This window comes from Streptopelia decaocto (assembly GCF_964273445.1).
Source record: "Streptopelia decaocto genome assembly, chromosome: 10".
Classification (NCBI taxonomy): domain Eukaryota; kingdom Metazoa; phylum Chordata; class Aves; order Columbiformes; family Columbidae; genus Streptopelia; species Streptopelia decaocto.
In genome coordinates, this window is record NC_138665.1 from 627,649 (window position 1) to 645,417 (window position 17,769).

The window sequence follows — 17,769 nt, forward strand, 5'->3', positions numbered from 1 at the left end:
AGGACAGCAGTGGAGGTGCTGGTGTCTGCCCCAAGGGTGGCACTCAGCCGCTGCTGGCTCTTGCTTTAAAATGCCTGGATTCGCTGGGTCTGCTCAGCTCCTGGCAGAGCTGAAGGGTGCAGGCGGTGCTGCACTCGATGGCTCCATTGGGCTTGTAGCAGTTGCACAGTGTTAAGCTGCTGAAAGCATAAGCCTCGCTGCTTCCCCGCAGTGGGCTGCCGAAGGCTTGGGGCTCACAGGGCGATGCTGAGCTGTGCTTGGCCTCTTTGGGGACAGAGCAGGGCACGCGGTCCCAGGGCTGTGTGCGCAGCCCGCAGCGCTGATGTTGGCAAGGATAAAACCTCCTGATGTGGGCTTTGCGGGGATATCCTGGCCCTTATCTGTACTGCCACGTGCCACCCCAGGTCCTGGCCCAATCTCTGTGCTGTCTTCTGTCCCCAAGCCACTAAAGGTCCCTGCGAGGGGGGATGTGGGTGCTGGGTGCAGGGACGGGCTCCTTCTCGCCACTCGCTTGCAGAGGGCACTGCTGAGCCGGGCCAGGGCTGCCAGCCCTGCGGGCCCGCGGCCAGATGAGACATCATCAACGAGGAAGGAAGAAATAAAAAAAACTAACCCAGGAAAAGGCACAAACCACCAAAGCCAAATCACGTGCCGTGGGATGTCTCGCAGCCTCCCCGCACGGGGGACACGGGCCTGTGCCCCAGCTGGAGGGAGCTGCGAGCCAAGCACACCCTGCTAATCCTTCCAGCGGATGCTCTTGGAGCTTAACATGGGGCTGCTGAGCTGAAGGCGGTTGTTTCACAGAGCGTGGTGGTGTTTGTTCCAGCGGGTTCCTGTTGCAGCAGGAGCTGGTGAGCAGCTGCATGGCCCAAGGTAGGGGACGGCTGACGCTCCGCGGTGGCACGGTGATGGGCGATGCGGGCGAAGGAAGGGACGTGGGGAGGAGGGCGTTTAATCTCTGCGCTCTTGCCTGACCAGGGTAGTCAGTAAACCATATTTTTACAGAAGCCACAACACGGGGAGGGGTGCTGGGTTTTTCCCCCTGGCCGAGGCGGATGGGGACCGCGTGTGCTGGCTCAGCAGGGACCGGCAGGGACTGTCCTGTGGCCACCCTCAGTGATGCAAAAGCGCTGGCCCCATGTGCCGCCCTGGCCCTGCCGGCACAGGCAGCCGGGCCCCAGGGTCTCCCCGGGGAGCTGACCTGCTGCTCTGCCCCTCTGCAGGTCTTGGGAACGGTCCTGGAGGCCCCTTCTCCCTGCAGGGAGAGCTGCCCACTGCGCTCACCAGGGAGCTGCTGCGGAGCCAGGAGGGCTTGTGCGGGCGTCAGGGCAGCGGGATGCTGGAAACCCGCACTTTGGCTCTGGCATTTTGGAGGTCTCGCCTTAGGGCTCCGAGCCCTTGCCCGTGGTCTGCAGATGGCCATCCCCACTTGCCGGCTGCTCTTGTTTCCAGCTCTGAACACTTGCAAGGGGCAGAAAGCATGGGGAAAGCATTTTGTACACACCTGCCAAGGCAGTTGCACTCGTAACATTAGCGTAGAGTCATTATAAAGCGGGTGGGAGTAAGCCAGTGCTATGGGTGTCCAGTCCGCCCAGGGGGATGATCCCGTCCATCTGCCTCTGGAGGTGGCCCTGGGCTCCCCCACTTTGCTGGGGTACATGTCCCAACAGCCAGGAGGTCGGCACTGGTGACCTCAGAGCCTTTGCACGTCTCTCCCCAGAGGGCAAGGTTACATCTGTAGCTGGCAAGAGCAGGGGAAAAGAGTTCCCCAGTGGCCAAGCGGTGGGTCGGGGCCAAGGTAAGGAGCTGCAGGCTGGGTCCCAGAGGGAAGGAGGGGGCAGTGGGGTTGTAACATGTCTCAGTGCTGCTCCAGTGTCCCCGGGGCTGCACAGGGCTCCGACACAGGTGCCTGGTGGGACCAGGCTCTGCTGTGGCTCACGCAGACTGAGGACCCTACTCAGGGCACAGCACCCCAAGGGGGGCACATCAGGGTGCCCTGTTTCTCCTGGCCAGATGCTGCCACACGTGGTACTGAAAGAGGCTGGGGGTGTCCTGCAGCGGTGTCACCAGTCGTCCCAGTCTGAGTCACGCCGGAGCAGGGCTGAGTCACCACTGGGGTGGTGTGAGCATCAGCTCTCTCACACCCACCACACAGCAACACTGGCAGTGACTTCTCGCTGCCTTTAGGGAGGGACCAAAAGCCGCAGGGGATCGGCTAGAGGAGAGCGCAGCAGGAGGCCCCTGCACACCTGCACAGAACTGTGGCAGAGTGGTTTAGCTGCCTGCTGTCCCTGCAGGCCCGTTTGTCACCGCTTGTCACCACTGCCCTGAGGGCACCTGCCCTGCTGCTGCTTCACCCCACCCCGGGGCAGGGGCTCCCCGCCGCTCTGCAGCAGGCACCGCTCCGTGTGCAAGGTGGCACTGCCCACGGCTCCACGGAAAAACACATTTTCTCTAATACCAGGTCCCAGCTGCCCGTCGTGTTTGCGGGTGGCAGAACAGCTCTAGCACCCCTGTCCTCTTGTCACAGCACCCAGCGTGCCGGCATAGAGTGGGGGCAGATGGACGGGGTGCAGAGGGATGAGCCCTGCCCTGAGCCTGCTCCTGTCCCTGGCCAGCTGCACCCTGCTCGGGGGTAAGTCCAGGGGCTGGGGGGCGGCCCTGGCTGCAATGCGGGGAGAAGCGCTGGGACACAGAATCCCAGAGTGTCAGGGGTTGAAGGGACCTGGAAAGCTCATCCAGGTCAATCCCCCCATGGAGCAGGAACACCCAGATGAGGTTACACAGGAAGGTGTCCAGGCGGGTTGGAATGTCTGCACAGAAGGAGACTCCACAACCCCCCTGGGCAGCCTGGGCCAGGCTCTGCCACCCTCACCCCCAACAAGTTTCTTCTCACATTTCAGTGGAACCTCCTGTGTTCCAGTTTGCACCCATTGCCCCTTGTCCTGTCACTGGTTGTCACCGAGAAGAGCCTGGCTCCATTCTCCTGACATATTGATCCCCAGGAATGAGTCCCCCCTCAGTGTCCTCTTGTCCAGCTCCAGAGCCCCAGCTCCCTCAGCCTTTCCTCACACGGGAGATGCTCCACTCCCTTCAGCATCTTGGTGGCTGTGCTGGACTCTCTCCAGCAGTTCCCTGTCCTTCTTACTCTTACCTCTGGGGGGAGGGGACCGAGTGGTCTTCAGGGTGTGACAGGAAAGAAAACTCCAGGGTCACCAGCAGCCAGGTCGGGGTGTCTGTGCCTTTCAAGGGACCGCAGATTGGATGCTCCAGGATGTGCAAGAGATTCACGGGATGCAAGTGCTGAGCAGCCAGCCCTTGCCTGAGCCTGGCACGGGGTCGGTGTTTACCTGTGCGGGACTGGAGGCGGTGACTGGCCATAGAGCAGGGCCTGCGGAGCAGAGCACCGCAGCCTGACCCCGCTCTGCTTCCCCCCAGGGACGCTGCTGCCTCCACGGGACGTGAGGCTGGAGGCACAAAACTTCCACGTCCGCGTGCTGTGGGAGCCGGACCCCGGCTGGCCTGGCGGAACCGCGCACCAGGCGGAGTGGAGGAGACGGTAGGTGAGGCGGCGGGCAGGCGCGGGCAGGGGTGGCTTGTCCGCCCTGCACCCTGGCAGGGGGCTGGCGGGACCCCGGTAGCCAGAGGATTGTTACCTGGCAGTAAATACCATGGAGGAACAGAGCAGCGGAGCTGGCAGGGACCAGCTTGTCCAGACCCTCTCCAGGCAGGGTCAGCTCAGGGCTGTGTCCTGTTGCGTTTTGACCACCTCCAAGAATGGAGTCTCCACAAACAGTTGCATTTGGGGGTTTGGTTTGGGTGTTGGTTGGGGTCTGCGGTTTTTGTTTTGTTTTTTTTCCTTATGCTTAAATGGAATTTCCTGTGTTTCATGCCTTTTGTCCTTTCAGTGTGCACCACTGAACGACTGAGAAAAAGTCTTCATCTTCTTTACTCCATCCTGTTGATAAGACCCCCCCCACCCTATGCCACCTTCTTTAGCAGTTCCTGTTCACTCAGCCTCCCTCATACCACAGATGCCTCAACCCCTTGGTCATCTTTTTGGCATTCTCTAAAACTAATGGGTACATTCTTGTAGTGGAGAGCACAGGCCAGGTGCCATCCCACCAGTGCCGATGTCTTGCTGGTGTTGCTCTTCCCAATGCAGCCCAGGATGCTGTTGGCCAATATCTGTGCTCTCCCACACTTTCCATTCAGACAGGATGGCAATGGCTAGGCAGCCTTCTTTTTTGGCTAGGAAGTTGCCAAAAAGGAGAAATCCCTGCATTTTGTTTATGGGCAGAACCAAGGGCTGGACCAAGGCAGATGCCTGCTGGGGGAACAGCACCGGCTCCTCCTGGGCGTGCGAGCTGTATTTTGACGACATCCACAATATCTACTGGGCAAGGGTGAGAGCGGTGGCCAGAGGAGAAGTATCCGAGTGGGCCTATTCCAGCGAGCTGCAGCCGTACAGAGACAGTAAGCACCACGGAGCTCCTTCAGCTGGGCTCCTGATCTTCCCGGGGGGCCGATGGGGAGACGGGTCCTTGGAGAGGTTTGGTGGGATACCATAGGAAATCCTATGAAGATACTAGTGGGAAAAGTGCCCTGAGCCCCGTCTGGAGGAAAGGAGTGGGAGTAGAGGTGCTGGAGAAGGGCTGGGTGAAGAGCAAGGGGTCAGAGGAGAAGACACAGTGAGATGAGGACCACGGATGGGAGGCCCCAGGGCACCGAGGCACTATGAGAATTTGGGTCTCTGGAGAACACACCAAGATGGGGTACGAAAGAGGATGTCCCTTCAGGATTGACTTTTAAAAGCATTCCCTGTTCATCCCTGCCGTGGGTCTGGGAGATGCTGGATGTTCCAGCAAGGTAAAGCTGGTTAAGGCAGGAAAAGTCCCTCTGGCACTGCCTTAGTCCTGGCTGCTGTGTTAGTGAGGTGCGGGCACGTGTCTCTTCTCAGTCACATCCTGGCTCTCCTGTCCATAAAGGGGGAAGAAAAAACTTCAGGACCTACCACTAAGGTTGTCACAATGAAATGAACATGCAAGTGGCTGAAATGGAATGTACATCAGCTCTTTGGGTTCCCTTTTTCATTCCCTCTGCATCCAGCTGGCATGGAAATAGATAGTCTTGTCTAACAGAGCCATTGCTGCACTCCGCAGCGAGTCTGCGGCCGTCGTGCGATGGCTCAGCAGCTGGAGGCGCCAGCAGTCTGTCCTGGCCCGCACTGCTGCGACCAGAGAAGGCAGAAGCAGAACTGGCTGCCATTTCTAGAGCTGGTTTCACAGCATGAGGTGCCATCGGGCTAGACCTGAGGAAGTTTCTGTGTTCTGGAGTGGGACATCCATCAGACAAACAGCAAGCACTTCTAGGGAAATGAGATGCCTGCCTTCTGTTTTGAAGGGCTTAATTTTCCTTGTTCACTTTTTTTCCCTCCTTACAGCAATTGTGGGCCCGCCCAAGTTGTCCTGGCTGCTCCAGGGTCAGAACCTCAGTGTAAATATCATCATGCCACTCACTCCTTACCGAAGCAAAACTGGCTCTTACAAACCGGTCGACCAAGTGCTGCAGAAGCTGTGGTACCAGCTGAGCCTGTACGAAGGGGATGTGCTCATCCAGCAAGTACGTGGTGGGTTGGGCAAGGCTCGGAGTGCACAGCACCTGCAAAATCTTTCCCCGTGCAGCAGGGATGCCGGTGTCCAGGTGCATTGGTGTGGTGGTGCCTGTGTCTGTAGATTTGCCCCAGCCCTGCCCACACACAGCAGTGCAAGCGGCCGTGAGATGCTTTGCGCCCCCAGTTTGGGGCTCGCAGCCTGGGGGTGACAGGAGATCCCTTTCCTCTTCTAGACTGCATGAATAAGAAAAACCTGTACTAATTTCTGTTCAGATGAAAGCATGCAGTAAGCATTTAATGAGATGCTCTGGGGCCTGAAAGCCTCCTGGGGTGAAGGCACAAGTGCTGGAGGTGCTGGGGAGCAGGGAGGGCGGGAGTGGAGCAGTGCACAGACCCCACCTAGACCATGCATCCCCTCTGGTTCCAGGTGCCCTGCAAACGCAGCGGGGAGGAAGCATCCTGCACCTTTGAGCACCTGAAAGCCAGCACGCGGTACTGTGTCCGGACAGCAGCGGTGGGCATGGCTGAGGAGCAGAGCCGGGAGGCCCAGCAGTGCGTGGTGACGCTGGCGGGCCCTGCAGGTGGGAGCTCTATCGCCGGCTCAGCCACTGCAGTTGCACCTCAGGTTCTGCTTGCAGCATGAACGTGTGTGGAGATGTGGGTCACTCACCCCCCAGCCATTCGGGTTAGGGTTAGTGGCCCAGTAGCGCCCTGTGGGGACCTTCCTGGGGAGGTGCTCACTTGTCATCTGCCTTGGGCTTGCCCCACATCTCCTCCTTGAACATCCCAGCGTGCCGCAGGGGCTCTGGGGAGGTGCTGATGTGGGGTGGGCTGGGGGATGTGCTGGCTGGGGTCCTTCCACCCCTCAGCCTGTTGTGACTTCCTGGCAGGCTTCTCCTGGGTCCTCATCCTGCTGAGCGGTGTCTTCCTGTCACTGGGCACAGCTGGGCTCTGCATCATCTATCTGTACATCTCCCCCAGCCCGTCGGAGATGCGCCTCCCGAAAATGCTTGTGAGTGAACAATCCGCCTCCAGCCTCTGCCCCCATGTGCTGTGGCCCAGCTGGGGTCCCCTGAGTTTGCAGGGGGCTCAGCACCTCCTTCCCTCCACCTCTTGCACCATCAAATCTGTCTTGTTGCCCAGGTGTCTGACCCGCTGCACCCACAGGCCTTGCTGCATGGGAGAAGGTACTTGTGGGGTGCATCAGTCAGCCATGGGTCACACTGGAGCAGGGTGTCTCGGGCAGCAGGGAACCTGCAAGCACAGCCCTCCGTGTTAGGACTCTCCTGCTCTAGGTGCTTGGCTGCATGTCTGTCTGAGAGAGCTTGAAGGGGAAAAAGAGGGGGAGAGAATCAAGCATCAGGGCTGCTGTCCTGGGGCAGTCTGGCCTGTGTGAGAGTTACCGTTCTGCCCTTGGGGTAAATGAGGCTCAGAGATTCTCCCAGGGCTGCAGCCCTGCTGAGCTGATCCAAAAGGCGTTCTGAGTCAGCAGGACTGAGCTCTGTGGAAACAGTCACCAGGACAGCCCTTCTCCCAAGTCCCAGTTCCTCTCTGCTTCCCACTGTTCCAGTGCTGGGGTGGCAGCAGCAGCCTGGGTTGAGCAGCTCTGGGGACAAAACCAACTTGCTAAGCTAAAGATGTCCCCTGTGCCAGTGTGGAGAGGAGGTGGCAGGCCGCTCTGCCTGCCCCGGCCCAGCTCAACACCAGCGCCCTTTGCTTTGCTATTCGTCTGGCTTCTGCGTGGGGGCTGTGGGGATCTCTGAGCAGGTGAGAACTCTTCCATCAGCCCCTGACAGCTGGACCGTAGCTCAAAAAGCAGCAGCGTGACAGCTGCCATGACTGTCCCGCTGCAGCAGATGCCCCATGCTGCAATGATTAGAGCCCTGCCTGCATTCCTTCCAGCTGTGAGCACGAGCTGTCCAGGACCGTTCCCTTCCTCGGGGTGTGCGGGTCACCACCCCGGGCGGGGGGACGTTTTGGCAAGCTGAGGCTGACTGCTGTGCTGCTTATTTCCCAGCAGGCTCTCCGGAACAGGGAGTTGAGTGTGGCCATCGGGGTGCCCACCCTTGAGCTGGTGGAGGACTCACTCGCCCTGCTCCTGCTGACCGTGCCCCCCTCCCGTGGGCCACCTGCTGCCGAGCAGACACCCACAGTCCAGCTGCTCCTCAGAGAAAGCCTTTCCCAGGACACTAGTGGCTACTGCGCCAACGGGTTTGGGCCAGAGCACCTGGAGGGAAGGGACCCATCCTGCACCCACAGCCAGCTGGGGCATGCCTTGGGGTCCCAGCTTTCATCACAACTGGAGGAGGATGGGGAGGCACGCCATGGGGATGCTGTGCTGGAGCAGCCAGTGCTGATGGGACTGACCAGAGACAGCTACACAGGTGACAGGGACTACCGGACATCCGAGACGTGGCGCTCTCTGCACCTCCAGCTTTATTCTAAATGCCAGTGCCCGGCCCTGGGAGCCAGCAGCTGCCTCCCTCTGCCCACAGCTGGCAGGAGCTCCAGCCGCGAGGACCGGCGGGAGGGCCCTTGCACGGCAGGACGCTGGGTGCTGCTCAGCTCTGTGAAGCTGCCAGCCAGCGAGGAGGAGGATGGAAGGCAGCTCATCCATGCTCTCCAGCCGCTGCATGGCCATGGGACTGAGTCACAGCCGGGTGACAGCAGGGTGCAGCGGGGCGAGCTGGAGCAGGCAGCGCTGGCTGTCTCCCTGCCTAGCCCCTGCCAGCTGCCCCCTGACATCCCGCAGGCAGCTCCCTTCTGCGGCTACGAGCTGCGGCCCCCGGTTACCAGTGAGCTGTAGCAGACAGGGACACGCCGGGAGCTCCCAGCGCCTGCATCGCAGTGTCCAGCAGAGCTCAAGGTGCTGCCCAGAGCTGCCCTGGCCACAACAGCTGCCTACTGGGACCTGCTTGTGCCTTGCTGGGGACAGGGCTGGGCAGGTTCTGGTGCGGGCAGGCATGGGCACGCTCTGGGCACAGTTGTCATGGATGGGCAAGATAAACATCTTCAGAGCTTCCTTCTGTGGCTTTGGAGCTCTTGGACCAAAGCATAGGGAATGCATATCGAAGTTGAAGTCTCAAAGATTTTATTAATTTGTCCATCTATATGTGTGTTTATGTGTCTGTACAGTCTACGTACTAACACAAATTTATGTATATAGTCCAGCCCCACCACTGGTCCTGAAGGTCTTCGCATGATGGCAGGGCATTTGCAAAGAGCGATTCAACAGGAGCGTCAGTCAAAGCTGCCCTGTTGTCTGTGCCGTTAGACTCTGGGAAAGAGCCACATCCTGAGCTTAAGGTCCTCCAGGCCAAGCGAGGAGCACAGCCCAGCCTGTGCTGCGCCCGCCAAGACCTGCGCTGTTTGCTGGGAGGGGCTGACCCGGCACCGTGGGACCAGACTGTCTCCCGTGCTGTCTTGTTGGGTGCGTGGCACAGCCAGGGCCCTTGTAACAGCCTGACAGGTCTTTAAAGATCTAAAGAAAAACAGCTCTTTTCTGAGTTTCTGGCAGGGCAAGGGTGCCGGGATCCCCACGGGTGATTCAGGTGAGTTACTCACCAGCAGTGGGGACTCACCATGGCCCCAGGGGTGGCTGAAGCAGCTGCGATGTCCCTGTTCTGTATGAAACAGAGATGTTCATGCAGAGTGGAAAAAGGCAAAAGGTTTGTGACCTTTCAAGATGGCATTTAGCAGCTGAAGTTTCCGAGTGCATGTGAGAGGGTTTTTTTAATTCACTTCGGAGGTGCGAGTGGGGCTCTGCAGAGCCACGGTGAGAATGATCCTCACTGCGGGGGTGAAATCCCGGCATGTCCCGACACAGACCTGCCACCACCCATCAACGCGGAGACTGGCCACTATTTCTGGTGCTGGCTGCAGGCCCACAGCCGCAGCGTTGTGCCTGGAGGTATTTGGTGCGGAGGTTTGCGAAAGCTCTGACTCACGGTGATCGATAGGCTCGTTCCTGGCTGCGCTCCGTGCTGTTGGCGGTGTTTGCAGCTTCTGCTGGTACCAGATCAAAGCGACGAGAGGAATGCAGCTGAAAACAGCTCTTTATTAGAAACAGCACTTTTAGGACTATGCAGGAGGGTATTTCTTATTACTAATTCTCAGAGAGCTGAGCTGCCAGACTATAAAAGTATTGGGGAGTAGAAAATTGCTATGCGGGGGCTAATGGGACTTTTACAGCTGCCATATATGAAACATAGCACCTAACAAACACAGGGAAATGGCAGCTCCTGAAACGATGGGGAGAAATTAAGCTCTAATATTCTGCAGGCTGCCAGAACAAAGGAAGATCCCTATTTGTCTTTGAAAGTCATGGAAAGCAGAGATGCAGAAAGCAGCGTCTCAGCCTACTGCCCCCCATTGTATCTGCGGTGGCCCTGTGCCCACCCTTCTCTGCCCGCTCTCCATCCTGCCTGCCAATGCTCAGAGCCACCCCAGCTCCTTGCAGCCATCTCAAGCACTGTCTGGTGTGTGTCTGTGTCACCTGGCAAGGGATGTGGGACTATGAGGCCACCAGCTCACTGAGCGAGGCCTTGTTATCCAGCCACCCCCATGCAAGGTGCCTTTGCGACTGGCTCTGTAGCTCCAGGTGGGTCCCCAGAATGACATGGAGCAGCAGGGCCAGAACTGTCCTGCCAGACCCCATCCTCCAGCCCAAAAAGGCTTCACGGTTTCATGGAATCACAGAACAGTTCGGGTTAAGGGCTCTTCCCAGCTCCCCAGTGCCCCCCCTGTCATGGCAGGGACATCTTCACCAGCTCAGGTTGCTCAGAGCCCCGTCCAGCCTGGCCTGGGGTGTCTCCAGGGATGGTTCATCCACCACCTCTCTGGCCAACCTGGGCCAGGCTCTCACCACCCTCAGGGCCAACAATTTCTTCCTCATGTCCAGTCAGAATCTCCTCTGTTTTTAGTTTAAAACCATCAACACTTGTCCTGTCACAAGAGACCCTGCTCAAAAGTGTGTTCCATCCTTCAGATGATTTCTGGGGCTCCTCTGGCCCTTCTCCAGCAGGTCCATGTGTGTCCTGTGCTGAGGACCCAGAGCTGGACCAGCACTGCAGGGGGGTCTCACCAGAGCGGGACAGCGGGGCAGGATCCCCTTCTTCCACCTACTGCCCACAGGGTTAGGGTTAGGGTTGGGTTAGGGTTAGGGTCAGGGTCAGGGTTAGGGTTAGGGTTGGGTTAGGGTTAGGGTCAGGGTCAGGGTTAGGGTTAGGGTTGGGTTAGGGTTAGGGTCAGGGTCAGGGTTAGGGTTGGGTTAGGGTTAGGGTCAGGGTCAGGGTTAGGGTTGGGTTAGGGTCAGGGTCAGGGTTAGGGTTAGGGTTGGGTTAGGGTTAGGGTTGGGTTAGGGTTGGGTTAGGGTTAGGGTTAGGGTTAGGGTTAGGGTTGGGTTAGGGTTAGGGAGCCCACAATCAGATTGGCAGGTGACGTTACGCAGACCCGCCCCCTGCTGCATCTCTCCCCTCAGTGCCGGACCAGCAGGCCAGGAGATGGGTGGTCCCAGATGCTTGGCTGGGCTGGGAAGCCCACTGGGGTGTGAATGGGACTGTGGAACCCCCAAAAACTGGAGACTAAGCGTAATGTGTTTGGAGCACATGCATGGAAGGGGCTGATAGGCTATGGAGATGTGAGCTTGTTGTTTCAGACGTGGGTGATTTCTCCCCATGCAGGAGCTTTCCCATAGCTCAGTGGGTCAGGACCCAAGCTCTGGGTGCTGAGCGGTGATGGGGATGCCCAGGTCGTCCCAAGGCCAGGCTCTGGGGCTGGGAGGCTGTGGAGCAAATCTGTTCCCACTTCATGTGTTGGTCTGGGAGTGCCCTCATCTGGGGACATGTGGCAAGTGTCTGCACACAGGAGGTGCCATGGGCGCCCTGCTGAAGCTGGCTTGACAGAGCCATGTGTCACCCAGCTCTGTCACTGCGTCCCCTTGCTCCACAAGATTAACTCCCCTCTGTTGGATGGAGGAGCCTGACAGCTCACCCCACTCTTCCCAGCAGCGGGCTCAGACAGGGTGGGTGAGACATGGCCAGTCCTTGTGCTCTCCATCCTCTTGGTGCACGTCAGGGGTTTTCTGATCTGTGGGCAAGGAATGGACTAGGTGGCTCAGCTCGATGCCTTCCCGCTCCCCTTGCACTGCTGCAGGCATGCTGGTCTGTAGCTCTGTGCCCTCTAGGCCGGGTGCACATCATCTCATGTGAGGCACACATGAGTTCGGAGGGGGTTTCATGCTTTCTCCCGGGGGCTCTGCTTCCTGCCCGCGTCCTGACAGCAGAAGCGATGAGCCTGCCTGCAGGATTTTTCATCATATGGCATGAAACCTTGGATCCAGGTGATAGGAGCAGCTGGAAAACAGGCTCAATATGGATTTTTGTCAGGAGAAAGGTCCTAGCTGAGCAGCATGCCCAGTTGGGATGGATGAACATCTCACCTCATCTGTCTCTCAGTCTGATCTGTGTCTGACAGACAAGGATTTGCAGAAAGAAGTAATGATCTCTTGTTAATGCACCTTCAACCACTTTATGAAAAATGAAGGCCCGTAGCTGGGCGTGCAGACACTGCTGAATCCCTGTTTTGTGGTCAGCAGGGCCATGGTCCGTCTCTCGGTTAAAAACCAGATGCATGGGCTCCCAAGTACCCTGCCCAAACGTCCTTGGGAAAGGTGCCTTCATGTCACAACCCACAGTGGAGGGGACAGATTAGACTGGGAAACATGGATCTCCCACCAAGAGTTCAAAGAGACTTTCCCTGTGGCATCTCTGAAGCAAGTACCACTCAACCTGGTGAGTCCCAGCATTGGTAGAGGTAGGAAAGGGCACCAAACAAACTTTTCTGTCACCTCTCCTACATGAATAACACCCAAGGTCGATTTGCAGGTCCCAAGAGCATCTTCTGATGTCTGTCGGACTCCTCCTTGCTGCTCTCAGGAAGCATGGCCTTACATGAACAAGGGTGCGAGCTGCTGTCACAGCAAAGGTGGCCCGGTTGAGGCCACCAAAGAGACAGGTTTCAGCTGGCTTTCTCTGAATCAAGCCTTCCAGGCAAAGAAATTTCATTAGAAGCAATTCCAGTTGTCTGATATTACAGTGATTTGAAAGTGAAGTTTGTGAATAAGATGGGCACTCAAATGGGAGCTGGAGAAACGTGGACGTGGGGAAGCTGGACTGACACAGTGAATGGTTGGGGTCTGCCTCTGTATCCACAGGTTTGGAGAAGAGTGTGCTCCACCTCTGTGTTTTTCTCCCAGGAAAGCCATTTTACATGACGCTGTCTCGTGGATGTGACTTTGGGACACTGACTGCAAGGCCTCCATCACTGGCTCCCTTTTTTTCCAGAGAGAAAAAATAGTTTAACGCTATGCCAAAACCACCCACGCTCCAGCACGGGCTCCGAATTGCACCACACTCGTGTTGCTGTGAAGCCCGGCCCAAGTCCCTTCAGTCTGCTTGACGTGCTGGCCTGGATGTCCACAGCTGAGGACAACTGGGATCATCAGTCGCCTGGAGCTCGCACACGCATCCTCTAGAAGGGGGAATTTCACTGCCAGCTGCTGGGACAAGGCGAGGAGCTCCTCTCAATGCCAGCAAGGTCAAATACTGTTCCAGCAGCCCTGAGATGTGAAAGACCTGAGGTAACGCTTGGGGAGGAAGATCATGCAAAAAAAAGTGTGGATCCTCAGGTTTTGTCCAAATGTTGCCCCCATGTTCTCTTCTGATCCTCCTCCAGGCCCCACCAGAGGCATGGTTAACCTGCCCAGCCTTCCATAGTGTTTCCTCCCCCAGCACAGAACAGCCACGGAAAACAGCGGAGCTTCTGAAAACCCAGCCAAACATTCATCAAGCATCCTCATTCAAGAGTGACAGAGATTGAACTGGGGGGACAGCAAGTCCAGTCATCTCCTGTCATCAGGATGGATGACCGACCCAGCAGAGAAGACAACCCACCTGATGAGAGCATATTGATCACAGAGAGCTGGAGGACATAAAAGAGAACTGCCTTACAGTCCCTGACTCACAGGCTCTTAGGAAATTGGTCAAGGCTTGGAGAAGCAGAGAAGATGCCTTCCCAGAGGATGATCGTCACCTTGGCGGTACTGCTGGGCTCTTGCTGCATCAGCGCTTATCCTGTCTACCCTGAACGCAACAGTGCCCAAGGTAAGGACGACTGACTTGGGTGTTTGTGCCTGAAAGCCAGGTGGAGTGTGTCCCTGTGCACCACTTCATGCCTGGCACTGAATGCTGGCTCAAACCACGTGGCTCATATCTGGTGTTTCATGGGAGCTCTGCTGCTGCAGACATGCACAGCAGAGCAGCTTCCTCCAATTTCTCTCTGGGTAGAAAAATCTTCTGTCCTGGGGAGGGTTTTCCCAGGTATTGTTAGGGGTAATGTATGTCCAGCAGGGTTACACCCATTCCTAGTGTGACCAGGTCGGACGAGAGAAGACCATGCTGTACCTGGGGCACTGCTTGGGCTGTTGTGATCTGTGGACAGCAGAGTTTGGGTGACACATCCCGGTACTCTGCGGTGACAGACAGCGTTGCCCTGGGAATCAGCCATCCTGGGCTGTACAAACAAAGCATCCCTCTAGTCTCAATATTCTTCTGACTCCCTCCATGGAGATAAGGGAACTGCAGCTCCCATGCAGAACAAGGGGTGTATGCTGGGTGGCCTGGTACAGTCTGGGACGAGGTAAGCTCTGCCAATGGTCACAGGGATAGTCAAAGGCTCCCCAAGAGCCATGGGACCCAGCACTGGATGCCAGCCAGTTGCCCCAGCCTGGTCCTGTCCTGTGTCCCTGCATGTGGGACAATGCCCCATGGGACCACAGCTGGCAGAGCCAGCATCTGCTGTGCCTGGGGCTGATGACACCTGTTCACATCCACCCCGTGGTCCTGCTCTGTACGTGCTAGTACTGACCAGCACCGGTTTATACAATGTGGGCTTCCTGACTCTGGAGAAAATGTCACTTGGGCAGAGCTGAAGCCCAGAAGGAGAGTGTGACCCAGCTCCGGGATCCGCTTGGCAGCCCCTGCAAGGAGCCCTGGGGCGGCGCGCTGCCACTGCTTCTGGGAAACGAGGGGGACAGGGGCTCCTCTTGTTGCTTGGCTGACTCATGGGGACTTCCAGAGCTTTAGTTGCTCACCCACATGTCTGAGGCAAAGGAAATACAAGGTCAAGTGCTCGGGATTGTGCTGGTTGCGGAGCTTGGTGGGAGCTTCCCGGGGGCTGTGCACAGGCAGGCACTGGAGGACAGATCAGTGAAAGGCTGAGATGCTGGAAAGCCCCGACACACCAGCTGGTTCCCATTTAAACACAGTGAGACAGCAAGGGACTTGTTGCCTTAGCTGTAGCCATGTGCCTGATGTTTGTTTTTGTGGTGACCTTAGTCTACTTCTTTCCTTAGAGCAGCACAGGCCACGGGACAGACTCACCCAGGCACGATTTCTGTTTGCACTTGCCTGCGGTGTTACCTGGGATAACGGGTCTGAACACAGCCCTTCGCTGCCCCAGTGGTGCAGAAGCCTGGCTGGGTGAGGCAAGGAAGGACTGCTGCCCCCCAAAAGGGTCTTCTGTGGCAGGGGGGACACCCGTGACCAATGGGGTCAGGCTGAGGGCAACACCAGGCAGTGGACCTTGTTTGCTTCCGCTTTTTCACTGTCTCCCATAGCATCCTCATAGATGAGATGACCAAGTCCGGGTTAGATAAGCAGATGGCGAGGTGAGTTGAATACTGGCTAAATGGAGGGCTGAGATCTGTGGCACAAATTCCAGCTGGAGGCAAGTCACTAGTGGCACATCCTGAGGGTAGGAACTGCGGATGCTTCTGTTTAGCATCCTAATTAAAGACCCGGATGATGGGACAGAGCGCATCCTCAGCAAGTTCACAGTTGATGCAAAGCTGGGAGGAGCAGCTGATAATGTCAGAGGGTCGTTCTGCCATCCTGAGGGACTGGACAGGCTGTGTTGAGAGGGACATTGTGCAGTTCAGCAAGGAGAAGTGCAGAGTCCTGCCCCTGGGGAGGAACAACCCTGGGCACCAGCACACACCAGGGCTGTCCTGATCAACAGCAAGCCGACCAGGAGCCAGCAACCTGCCCTTGCAGCAAAGGCAAGGGGAGTCCTGCGGTGCATCCGGAGTGGGGCGATCCCCCACATTCACTGCTGAGGCCACACCTGCAGTGCATGGCCACTGTTTGACTCCCAAACCGGGCTGGCACATGTGGCCAGATGAGCAGCCAAACACTAGTCCCTCTCAAACAACCTGCCTGTCGTTCTTGGGATGAGCAGGCCAGGATTAGGTTCTTCACCCCACTGCCCAAGGAACAAGCACACCTCAAATGAGCCCCTTTGTCCTTGTCACCATCTCCCCATCCAACTCGGATGTTATGCTGAGGTATTTTAACCCAGCTGACGGTGCAGTTGGCTTTGTGGCTGATAGCAGGCTCCAGCAGGACTCCAGCCATCGGGGAACCTGCACCAGGCTCTGTCTGCACTGGGGAAGGAGCCAGAAAACAGCTGGTGACAAGGGTGAGTCCCAGAGCTCCGGGTGACCTGAACCCAGGGATGGGCCGGTGTGGCGGCACACGTGGGATGCAGGCACTGCGAGGCTCTGGAGGAGGTGAAGTTGCACCCAGGACAAAGGTGTGCTGCGGGTTAGGTGCCCCCAAGGGAGCACGGTGAGAAGCAGGAGACGGTGCTGTGTCCCCTCCCCTTCTCCCCTTTCTTCCCTTGGCTCCTGCCCCCAGGCTGGATCCATAACCCTTGTGTGCTCATGGTATTTCATATATATTTTTTTTTTAGGAAATAAAAGCACTCCCCAGGAGGATGTCCCGGACCGCCTGGTGAGTGGGCACTGTCTCTGGCCTTGGGGAGGTGGCCCAGGGTGATGCCACTGGGAGGGGACTCCCACGGGCCAGCTCCCGACGAGGTCCCAGCAAAGCCCATCGCTGTGGGCCGGTAGCTGGACGTGAGGCAGTCCCTGACATGCCGTCACTCCCTGCTCTGGCAGCGAGGGAAAAGGGTTTGGGGGCTGGTTTTGCCAGCCGAGCACCACCGATGTGTGATAGGGCTGCTGTGCCATGGCAGGGGGAAGATCTTGATGCAGTCCTCTGGAAGATGGTGTCAGTGGGTGAGCTCCAGAGCCAGGGGTTCACCCAGACAGACCAGGCCCCTCAGCAACCCAGCAAGAGAGGTGAGTGCCCAGCTCCCAACGGGCCCGGCCCACCGCCGACCTCAAAGAGGCCATGGCGAGCAGGGGCTGGGCTTGGGCTGGAGGGTGCTCAGGGTTGGCGTGGAGGATGCTCGTGACTTGGGGTGAAAGGTGCCTGTGGTTTGGGGTAGAGGGTGCCCATGGTGTGGACTAAGGCATCCAGCTCCCAGGCTGTGCTCCTAGAACTGACCCCAAAGACAAAGGAGAGCCTGGGAGAGAGGTGGAGGTCTCCCTTCCTTTACACTTTTGGGCTGTAGCCAAGCGCTGCTGCAGCACCTCGCATGGGTGTCTTTTCCTTTTTCTCCCAGCTTGCTTCTGGAAGTACTGTGTCACCAAGTGAGGGGTCCAGGGGTCCCTGCCCGCCGCCGGCCTGCCAGCCCGCTCCTGCCACCGCTGTCCCCGTGCCTCCAGCTGGCCCATCCCGGCGTGACCCACACCTCGCTGTGGGCTGGTTTGCACAGAGCTCCGAAACGTCTCTGATCCCTTCTGGAGAAAAGGGGAGAGGGTCTGCAGCAGAGAGGGAGTGTTGTGGGCTAGCGGAGAGTCCCATGAGGATCTGGGCTGCAGGACAGTGTTTGTCGCACACCAGAGGATGTCCAGGACCCATTGCAAGGCAGAGCTGACACCGTCCCTGGCAAGGACATACTGGCTGCCAGCAGGAGCTGAATAAACCCCTCACACTGGAGCAGCGTCCTGTGGTTACTCCATCCCCACGCTGCGCTGGGTCCTGCATCCTCCCAGCGCCGCGTGGGTGACACAGGCAGATGGCAGCGCGTGTGGCCCGGGGGGGGACACCGTTCCTGCAGGCAGGGCAGGAGCTGCCACGTGCATCCCAATGATCCAGGATGGCAGAGACTGGGGCTACAGCTTCACTTGTACAAAATCTCAAAAGGGTTTCCACCATGGGGAAGCCCCCTCCACCCTCTGCAGCACCCTC

The 17,769-nt window shown here is 57.9% G+C and overlaps 1 protein-coding gene across 3 annotated transcripts; it reads left to right on the forward strand.

Annotated features, from left to right (window-relative positions):
- Positions 1-644: 644 nt before the first annotated feature.
- LOC309444211 (interleukin-20 receptor subunit alpha-like) lies at positions 645-8,818 on the forward strand. Of its 3 annotated transcripts, none has more exons than XM_082061852.1 (8): positions 645-873; positions 2,465-2,635; positions 3,439-3,559; positions 4,301-4,476; positions 5,444-5,622; positions 6,042-6,195; positions 6,505-6,626; positions 7,632-8,818. In XM_082061852.1, the coding sequence occupies exons 2-8, from the start codon at positions 2,581-2,583 to the stop codon at positions 8,418-8,420; spliced, it is 1,596 nt and encodes a 531-aa protein (XP_081917978.1). In that variant the 5' UTR covers positions 645-873; positions 2,465-2,580; the 3' UTR covers positions 8,421-8,818. The 3 variants fall into 3 exon arrangements, with proteins under 3 accessions (XP_081917978.1, XP_081917979.1, XP_081917980.1); XM_082061853.1 differs by having other exon boundaries at positions 7,635-8,818; XM_082061854.1 differs by lacking the exon at positions 2,465-2,635.
- Positions 8,819-17,769: the final 8,951 nt, after the last annotated feature.

What these genes read in the sequence shown, in the direction of transcription:
- LOC309444211 (XM_082061852.1), top strand. Translation starts at nt 2,581, where the DNA reads ATGAGCCCTGCCCTGAGCCTGCTCCTGTCCCTGGCCAGCTGCACCCTG. An exon ending in CAGCTGCACCCTGCTCGGGG is followed by an intron (nt 2,636 to 3,438) that starts GTAAGTCCAGGG and finishes GCTTCCCCCCAG; the next exon opens with GGACGCTGCTGCCTCCACGG. An exon ending in GCTGCAGCCGTACAGAGACA is followed by an intron (nt 4,477 to 5,443) that starts GTAAGCACCACG and finishes CCCTCCTTACAG; the next exon opens with CAATTGTGGGCCCGCCCAAG.